Raw genomic sequence first — 24,103 nt, forward strand, 5'->3', positions numbered from 1 at the left:
AGCCTAATTGCAAGTTACATTATAACTTGACAATTTCAGTTTTTATTTTTAATTGAAAAAAAATCCTGTTTTCAGAGATGCAGAGAAATAGGTGAATGAGAACAAAAACTTTTAGAGATTGCTTCCTTATTTGCCTTTTGACTTTCAAAGTACACCAAGACTTCATGTGTACTTTAGAAGAAAATACCTATTTTGGTAAAAACTGTTTTGAGTATTTGAATGCTTAAACTGAGAAGGGATATAGAGAGATGCATATTTTATAGCTGCCCCTCAGTTCTCCTGAGGAACTGCATTTTTCCATCTTTTCCTTCTTCTAAAAAATTAAAGAAAATAGAACTGATGACTCACTAGTGCCTTTCTTCTCCCCCTTCAGTTTCCAAAGGAGCAGGAATCAAAAGAAAAGTACACTGCTTTGGTTCTAAATTAGGACTCAGCTAAATCACAGTGGCATCACAAGATATTATTAGTGCTGATATGGTGTTCCCAACTTTCATAGATAATGAAACAGCTACATCAGCTCAGTAGTTCACAAACTCTACTAATCTGCTTCTCTTCCAATCATTTTTATTGATTTGTTATTATATAGAATATCTTAAGTTTTTTAGCATTAGGCAGACTCTGCTAAAACAGATTATTTCACAGTTATAATTATTGATAGTGCAAGATTCCTCTAGTGCAATGATATAGGGATGACTCACAGCTGTTTCTCACACAGAACTGAGATGTCAAGATGTTATATAGTACTGATAAATGCTACCATTTCTATAACAGAAAAAACTGCCAGTAGGGCTGCAGCAGACAAGCTTCCATGTTGCAGACTTCAGCTGAATGTTGAGCTCTCCATCTAAGCCAGCTACCGTGAACAATCCTCAGAATACTGGAGACAAACAGGCAATTCCAATGGGTGACTCACCCCTTCCTGAAGCAGGCTTCTGAAATACATGATCTGACTGCATCCTGAAAAGGTACCTGAGGGGACCAGCTGAAATGCAGTCATCTGAAGTTACGTAAGATGTATCCCACACTCCATGACTTCAGGTCCCTGAAAATTAGGAGCCTACTTTACACCAGGCAGAAGGATCTCCCATCATGCAGTGAAGTAGGGCAGGTGGGCAAAACTGAACAACTTGTTATTTGCAAGCATTTTCTGCTGAATTTTACTGGGGAGACCTACAAGCCTAGTTTAGACCACCAGCTCTCAGCATCAAAACTTAGCCAGTACTTATCCAAAACCAACAGTTTATTAGAATGGAAGAGCAGAAACTTTCTGCAATTACAGCAGATCACAGTTAATAATGTAAAGATAATCATGAGTCCAAATAGCCAGTTTTATGATCCAGATTAGATTCAAACTTCTGTCAAAGAAGCTGATGCTGATTCAGACACAAAATCAAGGTCTATCAGTTATTTAAAGAAAAAAAAAATCATCTCTAATAGCGTTACAGCCATTGCCTACTGAAGCAAAGATGCTTGAATTACTAGAAAAATAGAAGTACCTTGAAAAACTGCAAACATCGCTTTGGCAGTTGAATAAACATAAGGTAGCAATAGAAGAAGAAACTCTGCCTTATTCTACCTGACAATAGCAAAGTATCCTGTACATTTAAAACTATCACTGAAACGCCCTAGAAACAAAGATGTCCCAGAATCATTCTTGCTTCCCCAAAAATTTACAGTAAATTTTCAACAATTTCCACATTTTACAACACATTGCTATTATGAAATGGAGAAAAAGTACATTCAATAAAGGTGAAAGAAGAGACCTGTTATGATGCCAAACACAGATTTGATGCCAAATACATAGTTTATTCACTTAAGTACATGTCCAGACACCACAAAGTCTCACACTGATTGGAACTCTGAAGGTCTCTAATCTACCTTCAAAAGTTCACACTAGATTATCCCTACAATGTGTATAAGCAATATTGACAAACAGGTCAAATACTTCAAAAAAAAAAAAAAAAACTATTTGTGTGTTACAGACTAAGTAGATGTGAATATAAACACATTTTACTTACAAATCCCAACAAAATTATTGTGAAGGAAGTTAATAAGCTACTTGTTTCTGCACAGTGAGCCATCCACCTAATCCACTAAAAGGTCCTGCACCAAGGTAGTGTTTTCCTACATGTACTTTTCTGTTGTTTTTCTTACAAACCCTTTCTTACTGATCATTTGTAAGCTTTAACATTATGGTCACATGATACCATACTCTCCTGACCTAGAATATATCTGTAGGAACTCCACTCTAAAATTCTACCATTGGCATCCTATACTGAGAGCCCTGTCTTATTTACAGCACTGCAATTTTTCTAAAGCAGAGAACTGTGAGATGCATATGCATTTTGGGGGTGGGGGCAGGGGGAAGGAGTGCCTATTTAATACTATTCAAATAAAGGAAAGAAAAAAAAAATCAACAGCTTTCCATATAATCTATTTTTTTTATATATAAAATTATATTCTGGTAATAGCTTTGTGCTACACTTTCCAGCTTCCCTTTATATTTTATTACTAGTAAAGCCAATTTAAACATTGTCTACTCCCACTTGTCTACAGCCAAGGAATCCATTACACAACTTACAAAAACAATGCCACAGCAAATTTGAGAAGTTAGCAGGTGAAGGCAAGGGACTATTCAAAAATTAAATACCTTTTTAAGCAATACTGAATAAGGACAATGGACACCTTTTCATGTCCTACCACGTAAAAATATAGATAAACCTTAACTTACACAGTTAACTCTCTTTTTAACCTAAGATTTATGCTCGCAAAACACAAGTAGGAGAAAAACCAATACTTACAACAGGGTTTTTTGTGTCTGGGTCAAATTCTGTAGAATTTGCATCTGAAAAAAAAGTTCAAAACAAACTCAATACATTAACGTTGATCTACACACACTACAGGCTCACAAGAACAGTTCTGCGTCATTTTAGGACTTGCCTGCATCTGAGCTGCAATCCCATGTGTTGAAACACATATTGCACCACTTTTGAAACAGCCACAGGGATTATATGGCCTTAGTCGCACATACTCATACTTCACTTCCTACTTCCCAAACTTTCTTCCTCTCAGTTCTTAGTGGTAATAGTTTGCTGGTGAGCTAAATCTCTCCAAATTACTACTGCAACAACTATGGTTTGGCTATTCTAACTAAGAAAGTATGTGAAAGAGAGAAAAACTCTCCTCACCTTTTACTCATCACCACCTGTGAACTCTAGAGAAAGACCACAGGGGTGAACCATGACCACACTTTCTGCTACATTCTTTAAGTCAGGAAGCAGGTTTCAAGCAATTGGCATAGAACCTACTCCTTTTTACACAGGGTGCTTAGCTCTTGCAACATGACCAGTTTGAGCTAAGAATAATCATAGGATCTATATAATATATCTAATAATAGATACATATTTCAGGTACAGAATATTTCATCTAAGCAAATCATATCCACACTAGCATTCTGAGCTTACCTTTCCAATTTAAACAGTTTCTTGCGAATTCCACAACTGCTAATTGCATTCCCAGGCAAACTCCTAAAAGAGAAACAAAACCACAGAATTTAACAGCACAAAGAGCAGGACAGCAAAAGCACTTGCTCTTTTCATCTTAAATGTGACTGGTTGTTTAGAAATCTTGGTACCCAGTGTATACACACAGACTTACCAAAAAGATAAAACAAAAACAGCAATTCAAGGTAAAACAGATTTTTCAAAACGTGGCAAATTGTGAAACAATTCTGTGCAAAAAAAATGTTGTTGTTTTTTTTTTTCCTCTCCCATCTATTTTGCTAATAATTACTGTAAAGATAAACAAAAGCTAAAGCTTTTGCTTATGTCCAGAATCAAATTTTACTTTAGCAACTAGCCAAAGTAGTTGCTGTTACTTATAAAATTGTAGGAAATCTAGGGCAGGAACCAAAGCTTCAAAGGCATTTACACAAAAAGCATCTATCTCATATGCCAGATGGCATCTTTAAACATTACTGTAATAAGATAGATCAGTATATCAACAAAAAATATTTGATATAGCAAATGTCTCTAAAGGCAGCTATGTTTTCTATCCATGAATGGATAAGTACAATGACTGTGATTTAATTCAATCGAGAAGCACGGATTCTCTAAATAAAATGTGAACATAGCAAATAAAGCCTTTGGAGTGGGAATGGTCTTTCTCTTCTTTCCTCATACAGCAGCTATAGTGAGCCAGGGCATTATTTCCAAGGCAGATATTCACAACAGCACACGTACTTCCCCAAGACAGGATCCCTCCCTAGTATTATACTGATTCTATTGTTCTTTTTTACTCACCAACCACATGCTGGGGTGGAGGGGGTAGAGGAGGTAGTCTACAAAGTTTTTTGTTTGTTTGTTTTAAGATATCAAATCAATTAGCTTTCTATATACCTCCAAAACACAGTAAATTCTGACACTAACGATCTTACCAAGGAAAGGTTTTTTCTTTGTTCTTGCCCAAGAGATAGCTTGGAGTTTGCCTTCTGTTCCTCTAATTCCAAACCCTCCTGGGACAAGAATGCCACTGCAATGAAAGCCATATACATAACATCCAACACATAGAATTAAGCCAGCAAAAGAAGTCCATACAAGTTTAGAAAGACTTTTTAGGTTACAGAAGAGCAAGCAGTTACAGTGCATGAAAGGCATGTTTTGTATTATCATTCCAGATACACAGAATTTAAATTTGGACATTTGTCTCATCTACACAGCCTGTCTCATCTTACCCCATACTTCACAGTGAAATTCTCACTGCTTAAATATATATTGCTTGAATAAACTAGATACGTAGTCACAACTTCAGGATCTTAAACCTTAAACTTTATGGGTACTAAGTAATAATGAAGAAACGACTGTGTTCGGACAATAAATTACATGCCTTTACAAGTACAAATTGAAAGCCCAACAACTCTTAACAAAGAGGTTTTCAGAGTACCATAGGCATTTACTAAGCTTTTATCTAACTTCTTTACACCATGATGCATGTTGAGAAAGAAAATCATTGACAACTGACTGCACTGTAAGGAAAGTATTTTGTCTAGCTATCCAAAAATAAACAAAAACACACCTAACTGTAACTTGTCCAAAGGGATTACAACAGAGTTTAAGGATATAGGCTGATACTATAATTTGCTATGTCCAAGACTTGTCACCAATCATGCAAATGCATCTGCTTCCATAACAAAAGTCTGGATGCACTGAGAAACGATTCACTGAAGAATTTTTCATCACATGAAGTAAATATCACACTCTACATTTGGGACACAAAATACCCAATGCCACTTACTCTGCTTTGCATAGCTTGTGCCATGCCTGGTGATATTTCACTGAGTTCTCCACTTCTGTAGAACGTTCGAGTTCTGTTGAATCTATGTACTACAAAAGAAAAATATGTAGTAAACTAGTATTTTCTTCCACAGAAAGAGCAGCACACACTATATAACCAACTTTTATATAATATGGCTATAAAGAGTTTCAACGAATTTCTGAGTAAGCCTTTAACTACTACAATGAAGACCCAAATATTTGTTTCTTTCTTTGCATGCAACTCCAGAGCTCTGGCCACCTCCAGCCCTAATTTTCCTACCCTCCAGGTAAGCGGACTTGCTAGAGTGCTCTACAGCTGTATACCCAGCTTTTCTTCCTATAGACATCAGGGCACCACACAAAGGTTGGTGCTGACCTTATCCTGATATCCAAATGAAATGTAGTCAGCATGTTCCCTTTACTAGCTTTGGGTGCCACTTTTTAACTAATCTTACCTTAAGACTGGATAAACCTGCATTGTCTAGCCCACGAGAAAGGTACTCCTGTGGACTGATTTGAAAGCATCAACTGTAGAGAGGGAGTTATGTATGTCCTAACAGAGGTCTTGCATTAGAATCACTACTGCCAGTATTAAGCATGGCCCCTTAGGTACCACTAGAGCAAGTGAGTGGGGTGGTTATATACTGCATTAGAGAAATGAAGTATCAGAGTTTAGTTCTTGGTTTTACCAAAGTCTTTCTGAGAATAGCATAGTCTCTACCCACCAAAAAAGCCATATTATCAGAAATGACAGTACCCATTTGTGTATGGAGAAATTGAACTGATATAAAGATTGCCTAGAGTTTTCCTTCTCCAGACTGAACAACCTTAACTTCCCAGCCTCTCTTCATCTGCTGTGCACTTCATCCCTCTAATCTTGGTGGCCCTATCTCAGACTCACTTCACTGTGCAGTGCACATCTTGTACTGGGGAGACAAAAGCTGAATACCGTGCTCCATACGTGGTCTCAGAAGTACTGCACAGAAGCAAACAGTGACTACCCTCAACTTGCCTGCTACGCTCTTGCTTAGCATGGCCTCGGATGTTGACTTTCTTTACTTTCATGTTACTCAACGTCACATGCAGGACTTTGCATTTGCCTTTGTTGAACTTCATGAGGTTTCTGTCAGCCCATTCCTATGGCCTAAGGTCCCTTTGAATAGCAGCCCTGCCTTCCACCATACCAAGAGCTCCTCCCTCAGTGTGGTATCATCTTCAGACTTGCTGAAGGTGCACTCCACCCCATCTTCCATATCATTATGAAAGACACTAAACATTTTCTATGGGTTTGTGTTTTTTTTTTTCCCCCTTTTCTGTAAGAAGTGCTTCCTTCCACCTCCCCAGACAACAAATTAACCCACTTCTCTCTATACAGATTACCTACAGAAAAAAAGATTTCAGCTGCCCCCTTTAATCAATATCTTGCATCACTACAGGAATCACACTGCAGCAGCATGTTAGTGCTGATACTTTGACTATTTACTACCATTTTGCTACTGCAAGATGCCAAAACATCCTCTGCACCCCTTAACTGATACTAATAGACACCTTCACACCAGTTCTCCACCCCACACCTTTCCACCCCAAGCAGCAAAACTCTGCAATGGAAATGGATAGTTCCAGGAACAGGAAGCTAGTAACAGGTTTCCACGTAGTTCAACTTCCTGTTCTTATTAGAACAAGACATATGGTCTTATTTGTCTCTAATAGTACTTTATGGTAAATAGAGCAACTACTTTCTTGGAGAAACTGACCTAATTCTGATGTCACTAGAATCCTGAAGATAAATTTGACTGCTCTCAAGAAATTAACTGCAATGAAGAACATCAGCTTCTGACACCAGATTTTAAAAAGAAAGTCAATTGCTTTTCAATTTACTGATTTTCTTTTGTCTTTCTTAAACTAATCTTCTTAAAACAATAAGCAGTCTCACTAGAACAAATAAAACCCACCTTTGAGAGTAAATCAAATGATCAGATCCAGTTTTGAGTAGTCACAGTGTTCCTTTCAGATAATCCTAGTTCCTAATAAACTGATCTCTAAACAAGTATTTTTTTAAAAAAAGAAGCTTTTTGCTAGTCTGTATTTATACACAATTCATTTTCTAATTTCCATATGAATTAAAATGACTTTATATGACAAAAACTAGTAAAGCATATTCAAAATATTCCTGAAAGCAAAATCCAGAAATATCCTCACCATTAAATCCAGTTTGTGATTAATTGCCAGCGCAGAGTGCTCCAGAGCCTTGAAAACAGATGCATAGCAATCACTTAGTTTTGTATACTTGCCAACGAGAGCTATGGAACACACCTTCAGCAACCTTTCATATCTGACAAAAACAAGGTATCTAGTTATTACCCCAATTTTCACAATGTTCACTTTTTTTTTTTTCTTAACTCCACAAAACACCTTCTAAAATCCCCAAAGTGTCAATGCTTTTAAACCCAGAGCTTCCACAGGTGTTGCAGTAGCAGCATGCTCCTGACCCAAGCCCAATTTGTTCACTTCAGTGCAGCTAAAAACCTAACTTGAATTCAAACACTTCTGCATTTGAAAGAGCAGCAGGAGTTAAAATACCTGTCAGCCATTTTCCTCCATTTCATTAGCAGATCACTTGGCTGGTCATCAATGGGTAAATTTAACCTCTGTTTAAAATATTTAATGATGCCTTGCTCCTCTAAGAGAATTGGTACTCGGTAAGTAGAAGAAACATCATGGATAAATATGACCTAATAAAAAAAGCACAATACAAAAGTCTTATCTAAATATTTCTCATGGTAAACATACATTTTATTTTGTATACTACATACATTTTGTATTCCACATACATTCTACTTTTTAAGTTCTTTTCTTTTGAATGAGCAGGGCAGTTGTTGTAGTGTAATGTAACCCCAATAGACAGCTAAGCAGCACACGGCTGCTTGTTCACTCACCCCAGCAGGATGGGGAGAAAGAACTGCAACAGTAAAAGTGAGAAAGCTCCTGGGCTGAAATAAAGACAGTTTAAGAGATAAAGCAAAAGGTACAAGCAAAACAAAATAAGAATTATTTCACTACTTCCCATCAGCAGGAGATGTTGAGCTACTTCTAGTAAAGCAGGGTTTTATCACACACTGTTGACTCTGTGCTAGCACTGCTCTACAATAACTAAAATATCCTTGTGTTATCAGTACAATTTTCGTAACAAATCCCAAACTAACTCTATCCCAACAGAAAAACACAGTACAGACAATATTTTAGGTCCCACTAAATCTACTAGGGAAAGTTAATATATAAAAATTAATTTCACTTCTTCATTACACCATCATATAAATACAGCTTGTCAAGGCTATTGGCAAGTCAGTTGACACATCAGTTTTAATACAAACTTCTGGCCACACAAGCAGTCATGCTTGCTAACAAACCCTTTTTCTTCCTCTCTCACAAACTTGAAGAATATTAACTGGGAAAGAAAGAACATGAAACCTTACAAAACAGACCCAAGCACAATGTGATGAAGTTTCCTAGAAGAATTCTTAGTGAATTGGATTATGTAATTAAATGACAAGTATAGCCCTTCCAAGGGCCATTTAATTAAGAATGCTTATTTATAAGCAGTGTCCAAACTGCTTGTAGTTAAGTTCACTGCACTTGGCTTATGCAAGAGAGTAGAGTTTGGAATCCTGAGTACAAGTGTACACAAGAAGTAAAGGATACTTCGCTTAGTTAGTGATCCTTGACTTACTTGTATTCACCACGTATATATGTAAACATGGATGCTACTTCACACCTCTGTGTGTGCCCATTCAACAGCAAAAAAGTGTAATCACTGCCGTCCTACAGTGGGAGAAAGGCTTATCCAACTGGTCTTCCAAAATTGGTAGCTATCAGCTACCAACTTAAGCATAAAACATTAAAAAGAACCACTAGCTGCTCTAGATTAGTCTTGTTTACTGTGACAGCCCCGGAACAGGCCAAAGACACTGCTCGTGTTTTGGTAGTATATCCTTTGAACTGACGAGAGAAGAGTCACCCGATAAAAGCAAAATAAAAAATACACTTAGAGGAAGACTGTGGACAAAGTAGCATGTGGTTTTCAAGGACTAGTTGTCGCAATCCTGGAAAACATTTCCAGGCACATGAGAACAAGAAATCAAGAGTGGTCAGCATGGATTCTCCAAGGGAAAATCATACTTGATCAAATCAGTAAGCTTCTACAATGAAACAGTTGCCTTGGGAGACGAGGGAAGAACCATGGATGTTGTCTACCTAAACTTCAGTAAGGTCCTTGACACCATCTCCCACAAGATCCGCACAGATACTTTGTTGATGTACAGGATGGGTGAGCAGAGGGGTGGATTAGAAACTGGATGAATGGCTGAGCATAGAGGGTGGTGCCAGTGGTGCAAAGTCTACTTGGAGGCCAGTAACTAGCAGCATACTCCAGAGGGTCAATACTGGTCCACTCCTGTTTAACACCCACATTAACGAACTGGACCATACGGAATAGCACAGCATCAGCAAGTTTGGAGAGAACACAGAACTGGGAAGAATGGGTGATATGCCAGAGGATTGTGCTGCTATCTGAGGGACCTGATGCTGCCAGAGAAGCACACACAATTTCTGTTTGATTCAATTTCCAGTTGCCTCTCTTGGGCTGGGAAGAAACCACAAAGGATTTTCCATGAAGATATTTTAAGTGAATTGCCTTCCACTAACAGTAAGGTGGCAGGCAGCAAGTGGGATAAAGTAATGACCATGCTATGCTGTATGTCTATATCTGAGATTTTACGACAAAAAGCTTTTTCTTACACAACTGCAGAGAGGTTAACAGTAATACATATGTGAAATACAGCATCACTGTTGGCATCTATTATCCCTTTAATATTATCCATTACTTCGAGTTATAACATGATCTCACTTGGAAAAAAATTAAAGAGCATTTGATTTATCAAAATTAATATTTGAATATCAATCACCACAATTAAGGCCAAAATACATGAATTACAAAAGGATATATATAACTACACTGTAGATGTTCTAAGCATGTTAAAGGACATGAATAACCTATTACATATTATCCCAGGAAGAGCGTTCACGTGGCTGTGATGATCTATGGACATAAGTAAAATCCCTAGCTTTAGAGATGGCTTCGATCATCCATTATTATAACCACCTGAGATGATTTATGGACAATAACCAACCATAGCTTCAAACAATCTATGAAAGTGCATGGTTTTCATGCCAATGAATAGCAATTAACCATGCACTAAAAATTGATTCCTTTTATTAACTTTTTACAATCCATTCAGTAATTATACCAAATATAACACACATTTAAATTGTTAACAATTGCTCAACATATGAAACTTTTAAAATATCAGGAATTTTTATATGTTAAAGTGCTATAGCGTACATGACAAACAGAAAAAAACTGGAAAATTGATTACATATTAATGGAATAGTCTATAGTGGAAAAGAGAAATACACAGATATCTTTGTATACTGTCCCACATATTTCACAATGAGTAAAGTACTGACCTGCTCTGGCTCCACATGGCAGAACATTGAGATCTTTTCCTTCACTGCCATTTCTATAGGTTTTGCACTTCTGCAGACAATCTGTCATAATATTGGGGAAAAAAAAAAAATCATAAATCTTCACCAGAAAAAAACAATAGAAGATTCTCAATACTGGTCATGACAAGGCTCACATCCTTTGGAAGCATAGTGCAAGCAAGTACACCTTTTTTTTTCTGCCCTCTTTTGGAGCTCTATCAATATATCATAGCTCACATGTATCTTCTAGCAAGGCAGAAGTAATCAGTCAACCTGCCCTTACTGACCCATTTGTATTAATCTTTCTTTGGCATCCTCTACAAGCTACTTCCTCATGTTCTCCTTCTTTGTAGCTACTATTGAAATATTCTTTAGTCAAGAAGCTTTGTAAGTATGAATCAAAAATATTTTGATCTTATCAGGTAAGTTCAGAGCAATAATACTTAGCTGATATGCATGTTTTCTACCATTTCAGTATTTCAGCACATTCTTTGTAATTCTTAATTTGTAAATCATTGTAAAAAGAAGGCTGAAGAAGAGAAAATTCTCTCTTTGTGGACTTCTTCTGGTGCAATTATTTTGCTGATAAACATAAAACTTGGGAATTTTAGAAAATATTGCCTTTTTTTTTTTTTTTTTTAACCAGCAAAGAAAACAAGTGTGTGTTTCGGTGTTTGTTGGAAGGGATTTTTTTTTTTTTTTCCCCAGTATCTCATTTCAGGCAACTAACTCTAAATGCAAAACTGCTCTCTGTATGTGCCTGCTGGTAACTTAGTCTCCTACCTCAAATTATTTTGAATCTTGAAAGTTTAAAAGAAAGTTGTACCATTAAAAGGTGAACTCACTGTTTTCCCTGTCTTTCTAGCAACGTAACTACATTAAGCCCTTTTTTGTTCAGAAACTTGTAGCTGAACTTTGATCACCTTGCTAGAATGCAGTTTAGCTACACTGATATTGATGAACTCTAATCAACTTCTATCCTTGCAAAAACTTCTAGAATCAGGAAAATCGATGCCAAGAATAAGGGATAATTAGTGCGCATTCTAATAATCAATAAAGGCTTGTGTAACAATTTGTGCATTCTCTTAAACTAAGCACAATTTATACTTAAGAACTGGATCCTATTTGAAAATATTATTCATAAACGTTGATAGTATGAACAAGCACATGATCAAATCCACTAGGGAATCTATCATCCTTCTTGCTGAGACGAGATTCAATTTAATAGAGTCACAGAAATCAAAAACATCAGAAGCAGCACGTAAACACAAAACTACGATAACAGTGGCCAAGAAGCAGCTCAAAGCAACATAATAGAAATAAGACAATGAACAATTCAATTGAATAGGGCAGCAAAGACAAACATATAATCAGCTTTCAAAATGCAGCAACAGAGTCCATTAAATCTGCAGACACAGCGTATTCATTAAGCACTTAGAACCCTCCATGGAGGACAGAAAGGCTCCCGTATATAGACAGCTGAGACTGGCCCAGCATGACACCTCAGGGACGCCTAGGACCAGACAGCAAGGCAGCAGCTATCACAAACAGGTCAAGCCAAGCTTACATCAGGCAGCCTGGTGGCACAGCTTGCCAAGGAAGCCCACCCAACTGCTGTTCTAGGAGCTTCCCCAGGTGTTGTCTTGGCCTTGCACCAAGAAAAAGAGCAACCATTTACAGATTTTCTTGAAGCAGTGCCCTAGCACCTTACCGACATGGCCAAGAGGTGTTGTTCGCACTGTAATTTCCCTATGCTTTGCTGTTCAACATCAGCAGTAAAAATAAATAAATATAAAAATAAAGTAGTACAGTGCCCCAGAACTGCCCCAGGCAAGAAATCAAAGTGTGAGAGAGTGACTAGACTAGTCTGCTTTCCTTTTCCACACACAAACATTTAACAAGCTTTAAAAATTACTTTGGGGGGGCGGAGCTGGACACAGGCAATTATCTTAAAGGCCTACAAAAATCACATTCAACTTTCCATATGCAATTAATACCACAAAAGGGATTTTGAACTTCAGGCCCTGAAGCTTGGAACATAGAGCAGCACTGCACAAATAAAATCCTTTCCTTCCTCAACCTATTATAGTTAACAGGTTACAACAGTTTGAAGCTACCAAAACACATCCTTCATACACCTTATTTATAAAACCAGTGGATTTGTAGTTTAAAACATGCACATTGATAAGCTTAAAACTCTAGGTCCTGTTACAAAATAAAATCTGTGTGGATAAGTAAATAAGTAAGCACATGCTCCCTCCTATCCAATTCATATACAGTTATTTGAAAACTGTGCCTACAGTACAAACATCAGTACAGTTGATAATGTACAGATTATCAATGGCCTTGTGAATTGCTGATGACTTGACAAGTATCTACATATTCTCATAATGAGAACAGGTTACCTCTTCTCATTACATAAACATTCAACATTTATCTACGAACAGTAAAAATTCTGGTTAGTGATTGTAGAAATTTTCAAGGAAAAAAAAGTTGTGTGTGCAACCTCATAGGAAAACATTATCGATGTTATCAATGCAAAGTTACCCTGCATCAGAATACCAGATATTGACACAGAACTGTTTTTATCTTGTAATTAGAAAATTCAAAGTGTAAAAAAGGGGTTTTATTTCAAGTAGGAGTTGAGGCTGGTGTGTGGCAGATTCTTTGTTCTCATTCATATTGTGTTAGCAGTTGAAGTAGTATTTGGGCCAGGGCTTAAGCCAGTCTGCTCTGAGCCAAGATTGCCCACACCGTTTAATCATTAGTTTGCTCATTTACTCTGCTTTGGATGCTTTAGTCAGCTTCTCCCAAGACAGCTTTGCTCTACAGGAGGCCAACCCTGATGAAATCTCAGTTATACTTTTAAGTGGATTTGTGAAAAAGGATGGAAAGACCTTTAATATTTTTAACACACCTCACATTTTTTCATTTGATGTGGCAAATTGTGTCATAAAAGCATTTTTTTTTTTTTTTTTTTAAATCGAATCCATTCCCACCAGATTTCTGTCACTAATTCAAGTAGCTGTACTCTTCCTTCGAAAGTAGCAACAAGATGAGGCCCTTAGGACATCTAGAAACTAGAAAAGCACATAAGCCAAAAAGTCACCTCTTGCAAAAGTTCAAGGAGAAAAAAAAAAAAAAAAAAAAAAAAAAAAACAACAGAAAGAAGTACAACACAGAATCTAGTTGTGCAACTATTCTTTTAAGAATCATTCCTCCTTTGTGAAGATATAAATATTATACAGAACCAGTGACTATTCTTTCATTTCTGAGAAGAGTTAGGTAGGAAGCTTTTTCTACCAACAGACTTTATGGCAATGGAAAGGGCTCAATGACTTCCAGAATTAAATATGGAAAATATTCTTTGACTTGACAAGCAACCTCACATGAAAGAGCAAAAATTATTCTCTTTCTTTCTTGAAAAACTAGAAACACAGTTCAGCTGCATTACCTGCAGCTCAGGAAAACACAAAGTATAAGTTTGAACTGTGGTTGTATTGGCATTTGAAGCTGCACTGCCCTGGCTTTGCTGCTAGCAGCAACACTTGAGCAAGCAGATTAACATCACTCAGTGGCATACAGGTATCACAACAGGGAGCTGTAATTAACTTAAGTCTCCTCTCTGCTCCCTAGGAACAGTGCCAGTGAAGCAACCAATGCATCCAGGAAATAAGCACATACTCATTTCTAGGCACCAGGGAGAGAGAAACGAAGGTGAGCATTTGTCATCATCTGCCAACACATAACATGAAACGTGTTTCCTTTGAGTTCATTACACTACATGGTGGAAGTCCAACAAAAGAAAGAAATTGAAGAACCTTACTTTGAGGATTCACCCATGTGTTTCATATTTCCTTTTTAAAGGCTATACTTCACAGGTAGGATTGCTTCTTCTTAACCATGCATAAAAAGAAACTAGAGAAAAAAATGTTAGAAGCCAGAAGCATTCTAGCTCTTCTAGGTCTTCCCACAAAGTGACTGAGACATCTGCACTTAAGATTATTTTTAAGCAATACAGAATGATTTTTCTGCAAAGATCCTATTAGGAGAACATAAATAGAGGCTCAAGATTTTGCTAAGAGCTATTTGGATTATGTTAACTTAAATAGGAGTAATTTCCTGTGTCTTTAGTCAAGTAGTACCGCATATATGTTGCATTTCTTCTAAATTTCTTGTCTCTTGTGGGAGACTAAGGCTCCTTTTTTTCCACTGGTTATGCACAGATATTTCTAGATGACTTGTAAACAAAACTGCATTTATTGACTAATGAACTCACCAAATCTGGAGACAAGCCTAGACCCCTCAGTGCTCGAACACTGTTCTGTGTTGGTTTTGTCTTCTGTTCACCGGTGGCATTAGGCTAGAAAGACATATTTTTAGAGCTCAAATAACAACTTTATTAAACAAAATCTATTAGCAGACAAGTTGTATTATTACTTGCAATCACTTTTAACTTACTTGCAGGAAGTGAGCATCTCGAAACAGAGCCACAATGTGCCAGAAAAATAAATGGCACTACAACTATTACAAACATTACAAATTCTGTGAAGAAGCACACGGCCCTAATTTAGGTCAAGTTTATTTTGTTATTAGTCTTTCAAAGTAAAAGTTACAATATAATTGACTCAGATAAGAGAAGAAGAATATTTCAAAATTTGGACTTTGCTAATAAATGCAGTGTCCAACAGCACAAAGCCTTCAGTGCTCAGAAGTAATTCACAGAATAAAACCCGCTGAATATTAGAGGCAGTGATAAATATTCTCTTTTTATGTATACAAAGTGTGATCTTCTCATCATTATCAGAATTGCGTTAACAAGATCTCTCCAGTGAATACTTACCTCATCAAATAAAACCTACTTGTGAAGTAAAATATAAAGAAAAATACTTTCAGCCCCATACAGTAAGTTGTAGTGGCCCTGACTCGAATACAGTGCATCAGGGAGTTAGTGAGCCACATAACAGTTAACCTGAGTAGACCCAGACCTATGTAATGCTGAGCTGAGCTGGACATCCAGCCTGGCCTTCAGACAGCGTTGTTCTGCACCAAATCCTTGGCTGTAGGATAAATAGCCATGAAATAAACTCAACCAGCTCATTGTACCAGAAGAGCATGCAAGCAGCTCACACTTGGTACCAAAACTTAGATGACCTATCTGACCTTGTCTTTACCTAAGAATGCAGCAACAAGTTTTCATGAGAACATTGTTTGTGCTTAACAGCAGAAATGACAGAGTTGTTTCCTTGTAAGAAAGTTGTATAAGTTCAAATGAACAAAAGGGAAGAATCCCTTCTATGGATGGAGTCAGCCCAGCATGCTGCATGCATGTAGTTCAATGCAACATCATCTGGGGTTCTTTCCACCTGAAGGGATGTAAGATTATCTATATTATCCATTCCTTACAGCGTTATCTCAAACAATTTTAAATATCTTCCAGAGGCAGAGTACCTTTCCTACTGGGATCATAGTGTACCAGAACCTTCCAGCGCAAAACGCAAACATATTTAGCTTTCTAGATAAATTAGTGTTTATTAACTTTTTTTTTTTAATAACTTAGAACATTAAAACACATTCTCACATCAATAAAGTAATTAACAAGGCTTTTATTTACACAAATGAGACTGGCTTTCATCTCAATTTCTAAACACCTCCAACATCCCTTTTTAATTAGAGGAGTAAACAAATATAAAACTCAATACAGAATAAAAGTTGCCAATAATTAAAATGTTTATTTTAATAACATACCTGTGGTACTAGACTAACGTGGATGTTACAGAAGTTCTCTCTTTTTGCTTTGAACTGAAACTGTCTAAATGCTTCAACAAATGGCATTCCTTCAATGTCTCCAATAGTTCCTCCCAGCTGAAAAAGAAAGGTTGAATCCATCAGTGGCAGAAAGTATTAATTTTTTTTTTTTTTTTTTTTTAAAGAGTCTACTTTTTACAGATTCGACAAGTTATTGGATTTTTTTTTTTTTTTTTTATCTAGGAAACCCTAAAATTTGCAGGCATGCTCTACAAAAAGCCCTCATCTATTCCGCATATTTCTTGTGGAAAACAAAACAATTTGCATGTTTCTTTATATTGACTTTACACCAAACACATAAGATTCCCATAGGCAGATGTATGGTGCTATGGAATAAGCACCGTACTTTTACTAACTTTTAAGCAGTTAACAAAAGTTAATGAATAGTTAGACTGATGTGACTGTTTTTGTATAGAGGTATTCAGCTATACATTTTCCTCACAGACAGATTAATAAGCAGTCAGAACCAACAAGATACAAACATCTAGCAGTATTATCATGGCTTTTGAATGTTGATAAATGCTATATAAACAATGCAAATAATATATTATAAACATTTAAATATCTGTTACCAACCCAAAGTCCAAGACTAAGTCCATGATAAACCTGACTTAAAGACGTGAATTAGATGTCTTTTAAAGACATAAAGAGCATTAGTAAACTAAACACTGAATAAAACAGTCTAGCATGGAAGTCTTGGAAAGCAAGTTTCAGAATGATCCTTTTGTGCCACCATGTGGCTTCTGACAGAGCTGCACGTTTGTGTTCACTACCAGAAAAACTTCTGACAACCGCATTTGTTCTTGACACACATATTCAGCCTAACTCCTTCAGAGTTTTGCAATGGAAAAAGAATTCATTAGAATTATAAGAGTAAAGGTAGGTATTTTTATGAGGCTAGAGATATAACAAAATAAAAAAAACTTAATGTGGAGGAAACAAATATGTTTGAAGTTAAAAGACTGACAAGCTCATCTCTTATTAATGTTCTTGAGCGACTTCTATATTTACTGCTTTTACTTTTACTTTAAATGAAGCATTTGAGTCACTGTCCACATCATAAGAGACCTATAGATATATTTATATTGTAACCAAAGTATTCTTTTCTTTGTAAGAAATCCTGACCAATTTGATGGCCTAGGTCTTGAAATTTATCACCCTACTGATTACAGCTGTGGCTTCAGGCATGAAATATATGACACATTCTTCTCAGGTGTGATCTTCTTCTGTACATTCTGCTCTAATAGTAATATCTAGCAGTTAATGACTGCCTTTCTTTCAGTTGTCTTCACACACTACTAAGGACAGGTAAAAATCCGGAGTTCAATTCTGTAGAACATCAGTGGGTTAAACGATTAACAAAGTTACTTCCAGAGATCTTAAATACATAAACAGAAAGAGGGAAAGTAACTTATACAATGTTTAAGTATATCCCTGCAAATATTCCACAAGCAACAATGTGGAACATTTGAAGTCATACAGAAAGCTAAAATGCTCCAGGCTCTCCTACTGGCTGTGGGTGTTTCAGGTATTACCCTTTTTCTCAATGCTATGAACAGTATGCAGCTTCAGTCAAATGTCTATAACCTGGAAGAAATACTTCAAGTTACAGTAATTGACTGTCTTAATTTTCTAAATTAATAAACTCTTAAGCAACTCCATTTTAGCAGTATTCTGGAAGGGATTTAGTCAAGTTAACAGAAACTGTACAGGAATCAGACCATGCCTATCATTAGCAGAACAAATTATAAAGAATACAAAACATGTTTTGTATTATTGCTCACCATAAAACTTCAGTCTGATTTTTTATTTTTTTTTTACAGTAAATATAAAAGACAAAGCAAGCTAGCTCTTTGTGTTCACTATGGATATAGATCCTAAAATACTCTATACTTGCCTCAATTACACAGATCTGTGGCTCTTTTCTGTCATCATCCACAGGAACTTTTGCCTGATTCATTACCCATTCTTGAACTGCATCAGTGATGTGTGGAACAACTATAAGACAAAGTAAAAGCACTAAGGCAAGCACATCTCGAATGCACATGTACCAGTTTTTCCATGCAAGGAGGGAAAAACAAGCAGGAAGTCAAAAGGAAGCAACCTCTTTTGTTTATGCTCCTTATTTCCTTGAACCCAGAAGCCCAACATTACAGAAATATTCCCAGATCTCCTAGGAAGGGGAGAGGAATAAGCTGATGCAGCAAGAAACAGCTTGTTTTTCCCACTCTATTTTTATAAAGTCTGAGTGGATTAGTATACCACAGAATTTAAAATCCTACCTTGAACAGTCTTTCCCAGATAATCACCATGTCTTTCCTTATTGATAACATGCTGATATATCTTTCCAGTGGTGATATTGTTATCTTTATAGAGATTAATGTCCAAGAATCTCTCATAATTTCCTAAATCTAAGTCAACTTCTCCACCATCATTCAGTACAAAAACTTCACCTGAAAAAAAGAAAGTGAAAAAAAAAAAACATAGGAAAGTTTAGGATGAAAATCATTACAGAAAAGCAATAAAATAATCACAAGTTATTAAACATGTAGGTGTACCACAAACATATCTTCAAACTGAAGAAACATTTCTTTTAAAAGACACATTGCAATGACATACCAATAAAATACATGCTGCAACTGGACCTGTGTTGTCATTCTGTGTCTTAATATCCAAGTCATTATTTCTACATTGAATGTCTATCCCTCAGTCACTAATAGTTTTGAAAGTGAATGTAAGTTATATTGCCAAAAATATTTAAGTGACTTAAAAATATTTAACCCATATTTCAACATCATGCTACAATCCCCAATCAGAAGACAGTAATTTCAGGAATCATAAATAAGTAATAAATAAAACATCAATTTACATGTGGCAGACAAAAGCTGTGCTTTTATAAGCATGAAATATCACCCACTTTCAAAGTGTTTCACGATAAATTCTTATTGTATGGAACTATTTTAATGATTAAGGTTTGAATCAGGAGTGAAGTTATGATGCACATAAATGCTTATTCAAGTGTGGTAACTATTTATTGTTCAGTTCTTTAATCTCATATATTCAGTTCACTATGCCCACAGCAAGGGTTATTTCTGACTCTGGAAAATCTAATGAAAATATTCTTCAGGGTTCAGATTTCTCTTAAAGCAAAGAGTCTCTAAATAATTCTGAAGCCCATCAACCTCTGAAGGATCTAAATTTGCTAGATGCTAGGGTAAAGCTGGAAAACTCTGCACAAGAGAAAAGAAACAATTCCCCTGAAGGTAGGGGAATGCTGTACACTATGAAAATATACATCCCACCTAGATACCACAATCCAATGAGCAGTTTAACAAAACAAAAGAAAAATATCATAATGCATGGAACAGAGAGGAAGATTTATGCCTGATCCCATGAGGCTATGAGTTCCTTTTTTTAACCACTAATTTACTATTAAAGCCAACAGAAGCCGAGTGGAACTGACATTTCTCAACAGCAGGCCTTTGGGGAATAAAAAATGTATTATGAGAAAAAAAAAACAAAGACAGCTTTAAGTGGAAATCTCTAAATTATAATCCTTTGATTCAATCAGATTTCCTCCAAAATGTTAATAAAAGAGGCTTGCCACTTTGGCTTGTGTTATCTTCTACTTACTACCCCACCACCCTGTGTGGTTTGTTTGTTTTTGGTTTGGTTTGTTTGTTTGTTTTTTTTTTCAGAAGCATTATAAAAATTCTTCTGCAAACAGAGGAAAAACAAGTAATAAGGGAATTGGATACCACATTTGCCCCCTTGTCCCTTATATGTGATCCACAGAAGGAATACACCCTCACAGTCTCAAGTCATTGCAGGAGTCTTACCACCAAAAGTAATATGCATGACAGATGAAGTAATGTTCAACATTATAAATGCCAATCAGAGTGTCTTGCAGCTCATCAGCAATGAAGAGAACCAAGCAACCAAAGCATCTACTTTAAAATGACACAGCAGTCAGCTCTCTGAGCTCCACTGATTGTTTTGACTAGATCCTCATTGTCAAAAATGAGAGCTTAATCTAACTCTCATGAAGACATTCACGCCAGGGACACTGACACCTGACATCCCAGTAAGAGCATTCACAAGGAAACATCCAGGAAAAGAGTTTCTAATAAGTTTTGCAGTACCGTTCCAATTTTTTATCCAGTTGAAATGAAGATAGCACAGACTGAATAAGGCCAACAGCTAGGATTTTTCCCAACAAAGCAGAATTTCATAGGAAGTAAGCAGCTACTCTTAAAAGTGTCTTCACCAACCAGGCTTCACCTCTCTTTACTTAGCATACAATGTCCTTAAGAATATGCAGTAGGGAACAAACTTGCATTGCCAAATAGGTGGTAAAATGACTAATAACTACCATCGTACTGTTTTTCAAAGAAAATAAACAAAAAAGCATGATTATGAATACAAAATTTACGCAAAAGGTAACAGCACCATCCTTCATACCATGCTCATATGGTGAAAATGTTCCAGCATCTATGTTTATGTAAGGATCGATTTTGATTGCCGTGACACGCAGACCACATGATTTCAGTATGGTGCCAATGCTGCTTGCGATGATCCCTTTGCCAATGCCTGAGATGACACCACCAGTTACCAGGATGTACTTCATCGGAAAATCAGCACGAGAACACAGATCTCCAGGTGGAAATCTAAAATGACAAAGAGGTACATTTACATAACGCAAATTCATGCCATGGAAGAACACAGTCTCAGCATGCAAGAATCAAAGTTGCAATGACCGTCACGAACTGACAACAAAATGACCATTTTAGAATCTGGGAGCAGGATCAATCCCTCCCAGCTTATACACCCATATTTAAACTATATGGGTAAGTCCTCTCCACAGCCAGTAGAAAAAGAGGCACCATTTCGATGCACTGCCCTGTAGAGATGCCAAAGACCTGTTCATCTGACCTATTTCTTACTATGACAGGAATAGCCAGCCAGCCAGAAATAGACATCTTTTGTAACCACAAATTAGGCAAGAACCACAAGTTAGGCAAGAGGACAGGCTGAGAGAGCTGGGCCTGTTTAGCCTAGAAAAGAGAAGACTGAGGGGAGACCTCATCAATGTGTACAAATATCTGAGGGGAGGGTGTCGAGAGGATGGAGCCGGTTTCTATTCAGTTGTGCCCAGTGACAGGACAAGAGGCAATGGGAACAAACTGAAGCACGGGAGGCTCCGTCTGAATACGAGGGGGCACTACTTTATTGTGAGGGTGACAGAGCACAGGGACAGGTTGCCCAGAGAGGTTGTGGAGTCTCCTTCTCTGGAGATATTCAAAACCCGCCTGGATGCCATCCTGCACAACGTGCAGACGAATCTGTGAAGACAAATCTCACCCTGGGTTCTTTCTAAATTAAATAAATTAATAATTTAATTTGTGTTGAGCAGTTAGCTCAAAGATTGTTCCTTGCTACATCAGCCAGAACACAGCATCACATTCTCTCTCCAGATTTACCTTCCAAAAATTCTGACTGCTAATCAAACATATTAAAGCTAACCATACATATTAAAGTCAGAGTGCTATACCATCTGCTCTATTTTTCAGCAGATCTCCCCTCTCCAATTCACACTGTATCAAGTGTATCACCAAAGGTCTTACAATATCCTACAGAACAATGGATCATGAGAGCAAGAAATAAAAACTGAACTAAAACATCCATATTTACACAATAGCACATTCTTAATCGTGAGTCTAGAAGCCTTTCTTCACATGTCTACCCACTCACTCTCCTTCTCCAAGTAACTAGTGAGAGGAAAAAAAAAATACAAATTTTAGAGCTGGAGAACTTTACTCTAGAAGGACTTGCACTTAGGACAAGACTAAGCCAGACCACAGAAATATATGAATGCCTACATGGGAGCAAGACAAATGTGGATGGTAACAGACCCAAAACTATTACAAAAACACAAGGACTTTTGATGAAAAATTTAGGTAATTACAATCCTAATTAAGAGTTCTTCATCATCCTTCTTGTTGTGATAATCTGCTATTCTCATCATGTGCTGCTGACGCTGTCCCTCCTGTACTCCTGCCTCTTCTGGCTTTCACACAAGCATAGATTTTACTGCCATCTCCTCACCCCACCTGAAACTGGCAGATGTTGAACATGTCTTATTTATAACTGCACTCACATTACGTCCAGGCAGATGTAGGGGCTAATCCCTGGATTAATGCTTGACCATTTTGTCACAGAGAAACAATTTTAGGGTCAAGAATCATCGTTCCTTACTGACATACCTAATTTGTTCAACACAACATGTAACGGCACATGATCTAACAGAGCTTACAACAAACAAAAGCAGCACAGTTCTCCACACACTGGTAGTAAGCAGCAGCTTGTGAATGAGTGTCATAGCTCCTCCTATTAGGTTATTAAGTAACATAAATAAATATGGTCTACAGCTTCAAGAGACAGAGTTCAAGGAGGTAACAATGTTGTTATCAATGCTCTTACAACTAATAGCAAATAATAAAACATCACTTCTGCATCCCTGTGGACAAAAGGGAGACTGTAGCCATCAAATGCACTTAACTCAGGAGAAAGGGACCCTTGGAATTGACTCAAGGCTGGTATAGGCGGGCACACCGCAAACACTAATGTGGGGAGAGAAAGTTTCCTTACCTTCCCCCTCACTACCTGCAAGCATGCCAATAAAACAACTGCAGAGTAATACAAAGCAAACCACGAAATGAAAAACATGCAAAATTTGTTTACTGAGACGAGCCAAACCAGACAGCAGTTAAGACAAATTTTAAAGACCCACAGAGGAGGAAAGCGCGCTCCGCAGGAAAACAAACCCTAATCCGCGTAATTAGGAAATAACTCTTCCTTGCGATTTAATTTTAATAGGCAATTTTTTTTTATTTTTTTTTTAAATAGCAGAGATCCTAAGGTTTGGAAACACTCTGCTTCTGACTCTTCGTAAGTCAGCTAACGGAGTTGCCAGCGTTAACATTTCATAACCGTCTTAAGTCAGTTTCAAAGCTGTTTATGGAAAGAAAAGAAAAAAAAAAAAAAAAAGAGGGAAAGAAAGAGAGGGCGAAGCTCCACCAGCAGCTCCAGCCGCCGACGCCGTGCCCCTGAGGGCCGACGAAGCCCATCAGCTCCCTGCCAGCTCGCCCCGCTCCCACACAAAGCGCAGAGCCCCGGGAGCCCCGGGGCCGGGGCGGGCAGGGCCCGGCTGGGGGCACCGGGACCGGGACCCTCTCAGCAGCCTCCCCCCAACACCTCCCCTCAGCCGCGGCGGGGAGCGGCCGTTGGGGGGCGGCCGTTGGGGGGCGGCCGTTGGGGCCCCTCCCCCCGGGCAGGCGCAGCCTCGCGCCGCGGCCGTTACCTTTCCGCGCGGCGTCCACGCGAGGCGCGCGCACGCGCACGTGAAATTTGAGGGGGGGCGGGGGGGGCGTAGCCGGGCTTGT

General features: G+C 37.6%; 1 protein-coding gene across 1 annotated transcript in view; it reads right to left on the reverse strand.

Moving 5' to 3' along the window:
• The window catches only part of CTPS2 (CTP synthase 2), a 69,051-nt gene extending 44,973 nt beyond the window's left edge, over nt 1-24,078 (reverse strand). The window contains exons 1-13 of the mRNA XM_084510288.1: nt 24,022-24,078; nt 21,123-21,328; nt 18,944-19,114; nt 18,559-18,659; nt 16,602-16,718; nt 15,133-15,216; nt 10,836-10,916; nt 7,893-8,044; nt 7,512-7,644; nt 5,293-5,381; nt 4,436-4,530; nt 3,465-3,527; nt 2,802-2,845 (exon numbers count right to left, since the gene is read on the reverse strand). Coding sequence (XP_084366414.1) covers nt 2,802-2,845; nt 3,465-3,527; nt 4,436-4,530; nt 5,293-5,381; nt 7,512-7,644; nt 7,893-8,044; nt 10,836-10,916; nt 15,133-15,216; nt 16,602-16,718; nt 18,559-18,659; nt 18,944-19,114; nt 21,123-21,288 — 1,296 coding nt within the window. The 5' untranslated portion in view covers nt 21,289-21,328; nt 24,022-24,078. The remainder of the gene's footprint in view (nt 1-2,801; nt 2,846-3,464; nt 3,528-4,435; nt 4,531-5,292; nt 5,382-7,511; nt 7,645-7,892; nt 8,045-10,835; nt 10,917-15,132; nt 15,217-16,601; nt 16,719-18,558; nt 18,660-18,943; nt 19,115-21,122; nt 21,329-24,021) is intronic.
• Between the last annotated feature and the right edge of the window lie 25 nt (nt 24,079-24,103).

This window comes from Aythya ferina (genome assembly GCF_964211825.1).
Source record: "Aythya ferina genome assembly, chromosome: 1".
Classification (NCBI taxonomy): domain Eukaryota; kingdom Metazoa; phylum Chordata; class Aves; order Anseriformes; family Anatidae; genus Aythya; species Aythya ferina.